We start from the raw sequence: 4,260 nt of genomic DNA, 5'->3' as shown, positions 1-4,260 counted from the left end.
AATTAAATAAATATAAATTTCTAAAAATGGACAAAAACAAGCCTTTAATGTCGTTTTAAACTGACATTATTGCCTCTTTAATGTCGGTTTTAAAACGACATCATAGCCCAATCAACATTAAAGGGCTTCAATAACACTATCAAAGATATCGGTCGAAAACTGACATTAAAGGCTTTTAATGTCGTTTTTAAACCGACATTAAAGAGAACCGACATTAAAGAGGCCTTTAATGTCGTTTTTAAACTGACATTAAAGCCCAACCAACATTAAAGGTCTTTAATAACGCTCGCAAAGATGTCGGTTGTTAAGTGACATTAAAGGTCAGATTTCTTGTAGTGTTTGTTTAAACTCTTTTTTGTGAAAATTGTTTAAAATACACTTAAAAAAACTATTTTGAGTGACTTCCAAACATCCTAATTCTTTCAAAATAAATTATTTTTTGAATTAAACACTTGAAAATGTAATTCAAACATAAGTCTCATGTGTTTAGTTTATTTAAGATGCGTAGCTTATCTTAGACATGTAGGGATTGAAACAATGTCACGTGGTGCTTTTTTTTATTATATAAGATCATTTTGGTGGACCTTTGCACCCTTTAGAGAAAGGATATGAACTTTAGCACCGGCCAGATTGATGGTGAATGAGGTTAATTCTCGAATTAATTGGCTTCCTTGGTGGAGGTTTATTCCTTCGGACCAAAAACATGGTGGTAGACGATATTGCTCCTTGGGTCCTAATTGAGATGTCTCATTTTTGACTCGTTTGTCTTTTATTGATAATTAGGTGAAGACTTTTATTTATGTGTACTTTTGTAATTTTGTTTGTTTTTTCAAATTTTAATTAAGAATCTGTTTAATACAACTCCTACTTTAATAATTTTTTTAGTCAAACAAAATTAAAACAATTCAAAGTCTAAATTAAAATTAGTGTGATTTCACTACAACCACATCATGCCATTAGTGTTAAAATATCTAAATCTAAATCTAAGTGTATTTTTATAATCAAAACGCTAATATTATTCAACGTCTATTTGTACAATTGTCAGTTGAAAAAAGTTACGATCAGAATTTACTGAAAATATGCAGAATGTTAGAAAAACATGAATGATCGGCGACAAAATAAAAATGAGATTGTAGATTATGAAAATACTGTAAAAGAGGATTGGATTGAAAACTGTCGAAGCAAAAGAAGTTTTATATTACAAATGGAGTTCCAAATACTCAATCCAACCATAGATTTTAATTTACATTACAATCTCATTCCACTATGGATCACTAAGTACCCCTTTAACTACATAAAACGATGTCATTAGCATCAAAATATGAATCAAACAGCTGCCATCCCTGAAGGAGAATGTTCTTGAGGAGGAGTCTCATTAGCAGGCTCAATTCTCCTCATCATAAATCTAGATGGCTTTCCAGAGGGATCGTCCTCATCGTTATATACATAAGCGAATCCTCCATGTCTTGTCAAATCCATCCCAGCCATCTCATCTTCCCTTGATATCCTTAACAATTTCACCTTCTTCAATGCATAAAACAATCCCCCCATCGTTACAGAAACCCACCCAATTATGGCCAATATCTCGATCAACTGCGCCGCTAGAAGTCTCCCTCCACCGCCCATGAACAATCCATATGGACGCCCAGCCTGGTAAACCTCTGCAACATACTCCTTTCTAGCAAATAATCCAGTAAATATAAGACCCCACGCGCCACACCCACCGTGCAGTTGCGCTGCCTCTAATGGATCATCGTAGTTGACCTTTTCAGCTAACTTGTTGAAGCTAATTAAAACCCAAGATGCTACGAATCCACATATCACCGCAGCCCATGGCTCGACAACGGCACAACCAGACGTGATGGCCGCGAATCCTCCTAACAAACCATTACATACATCAATTACATTCCAATGGCCAACTAATAAGCGTTTTGTAAAGAGGGTCGTTAAGGCAGCTGTGCATCCAGCTAGTGTTGTGGTGACTCCAGTTCGACCTATAGCACTCCATTGACCGTAGTAAGGGCGACCGTCGTTGTATGATTTGGAGATTGTTAGAAATGAACCTGGGTTGAACCCGTACCAGCCGAACCAAAGGAGGAATGAGCCAAGAACTACTAAAGAGGCGCTATGGCCACGAAGGGCTACAGATCGGCCAGAACGATCGAACCGGCCAATTCGAGGGCCTTCAATTAGAGCTCCCCAGAGGCCTGCTATACCACCAACCATGTGGACAACACCTGATCCGGCAAAGTCGATTGCTCCTGAATTGAATAGAAGATTACTAGGGCGGGTTGGGCTGGCCCACCCGTCGGAAGACCAAAACCAATGAGACACAATGGGATAGACGAAACCAGTAAGAATGCTGGAGTAGATGAGATAAGCCACGAATTGAGTTCGCTCAGCAATGGAGCCACTAGTGATGCCTGTCCAAAATATTAGTGATAATTTATTAATTTATAATTTGCTACATCAAATTAAATAAGCTTGATCTTCAGTTTAATATAATGATGCATGAGGAAACAGATTCAATATTCAAACTACTGAGGTACCACACAGAACTTAAAATCAAAATAATATTATCAACATTATTTATTCCAACCATTAATTGAAACAAAGTTTGAAATTTCAAAAAAAAAATAATAACAAACGCATTAACTAATATAATTATGGTTTTTTTTAGTAATGATTAAAAGATATTTTTCAATTTATATTTCTTGTACGCTTAAGATACAATTACTTCTCGTTTACTTTGATTTTTAATGATCTATTTTAGTTTATGTATTTTTAAAGGTCAAACAAATTTATTTCTCCATGTATTGAAATTAATGTCTCCAACTTAACTTTTATCCTATCCAAATTTGTTAAATAATAATTGCTATAATTTTCATCAAAGAAATATAATATTGAATATGTTTTTAAAATTATTTAGAGCAAAAACTTGAGTAAATTAAAAAAATTGGAAAAGAATTAACAATAAGCAAGCAATAGAGGCTATATTTATGATTTCTCAGAATATATAGAATAAAATTAGATATTAAAAATATATATATACTAAAATTGAAATGACTTTAGACTACAAGAAAGTAGTATTAATATATTTTTGGTCCAACGTTTTAATATCTTATAATTTTACGTTTTTTTTATTTGAGTTTCTGTTTTTTTTTTTTTTCAATTTGGTTCTCTAGAATTAATTTTTATATGTATATTTTTTTTAATCTTAGAGGATTAAGTTTGAACCAAAAACCTGTTAAAATTAAACTTGTGCAACGTCTTGAAATATAAGGTTTAAACTTAATACACAAAAATTAAAAATATAATACTTTCGAACTTAAAGGGTAATAGAAACTGAATCGGAAAAACCTAATTTGTTTGGGTCAGTTTAAAAGCATTATGAATATGATAATATTTTACATTTTCAGTAAACTATGAGCTTTACCTGCAGCAGCAATAGCGAAGGCCCATTGATAGAGAAAGAAGCTATAATCAGTAGAGGGGTTGGGAAAATTGGAGAGCCCAAAAAAGTGGCGGCCGATGAAGGAGTTGGAGGGGGCACCGAAGGCAAAGGCGAACCCGAAGAGGTAGTAGGAGAGACCACCGGCAGCTGCGTCGAGGACATTAGTGAGCATGATGTTCATAGTGTTTTTGGCACGGACGGAGCCAGCACAAAGCATGGCGAAGCCAAGCTGCATGGCGAAGACAAGGTAGGCGGAGAAGAGGAGGTAGGTGTTGTCGACCGCGTAGGTGGTGGAGCTGAAAGTGGTAGCTATGGTGGTGAATCTGGAGCATAGAAACTCGGCTATGGCGGTGGAGTTCGCGGTGGCGGAAGACCCGAGAAGGGGTACCAAATCGGAAGGTTGGCAAGAAAGAGTGGCCATGGTGAGATGTTTTAATTTTAGAGAATAATGGAAATGAAAGTGTGTGGGATGGGTTGAGGGGAAGTTTGGTTGAGCTTTAAATAGAGGAAGGACAATCTCTCTCACATGGAGAACTTTTAACTTCTTTTTTTGGAAGAAGAAAAAAAATGATTTTCTAATTCTTTTTCTTACTTGTTCTTTTATTTTAGTGACATATTTTAATATAATTGAAATATCATATTTTAATATAATTGAAATATCATATTTTAATATAATTGAAATATTTCAAATTAGATTATTAATGGTATTGATTTAATTAAACTTTAGGCAACTTTCATAACCACGTATCTCTTAGGTCTAAAGTTACAAATATACATTTTTTTACAAAATTTATTACTGTACAACA

At 34.5% G+C, this 4,260-nt stretch overlaps 1 protein-coding gene across 1 annotated transcript; it reads right to left on the bottom strand.

Annotated features, from left to right (window-relative positions):
• Positions 1-1,174: 1,174 nt before the first annotated feature.
• On the bottom strand, positions 1,175-3,979 carry LOC103485853 (ammonium transporter 1 member 2). Its single transcript, XM_008443578.3, has 2 exons — positions 3,437-3,979; positions 1,175-2,423 (listed from the first exon to the last, which is right to left on the bottom strand). The coding sequence occupies exons 1-2, from the start codon at positions 3,873-3,875 to the stop codon at positions 1,327-1,329; spliced, it is 1,536 nt and encodes a 511-aa protein (XP_008441800.2). The 5' UTR covers positions 3,876-3,979; the 3' UTR covers positions 1,175-1,326.
• Positions 3,980-4,260: the final 281 nt, after the last annotated feature.

Source organism: Cucumis melo, chromosome 5 (assembly GCF_025177605.1).
Source record: "Cucumis melo cultivar AY chromosome 5, USDA_Cmelo_AY_1.0, whole genome shotgun sequence".
NCBI lineage: Eukaryota > Viridiplantae > Streptophyta > Magnoliopsida > Cucurbitales > Cucurbitaceae > Cucumis > Cucumis melo.
This window is presented reverse-complemented; position numbering and strand designations above follow the sequence as displayed.

Coding starts and splice junctions, on each gene's coding strand:
- LOC103485853 (XM_008443578.3), bottom strand. CDS start 3,875: ATGGCCACTCTTTCTTGCCAACCTTCCGATTTGGTACCCCTTCTCGGG. Junction 2,424..3,436: donor CTTCGCTATTGCTGCTGCAG/GTAAAGCTCATA, acceptor TATTTTGGACAG/GCATCACTAGTGGCTCCATT.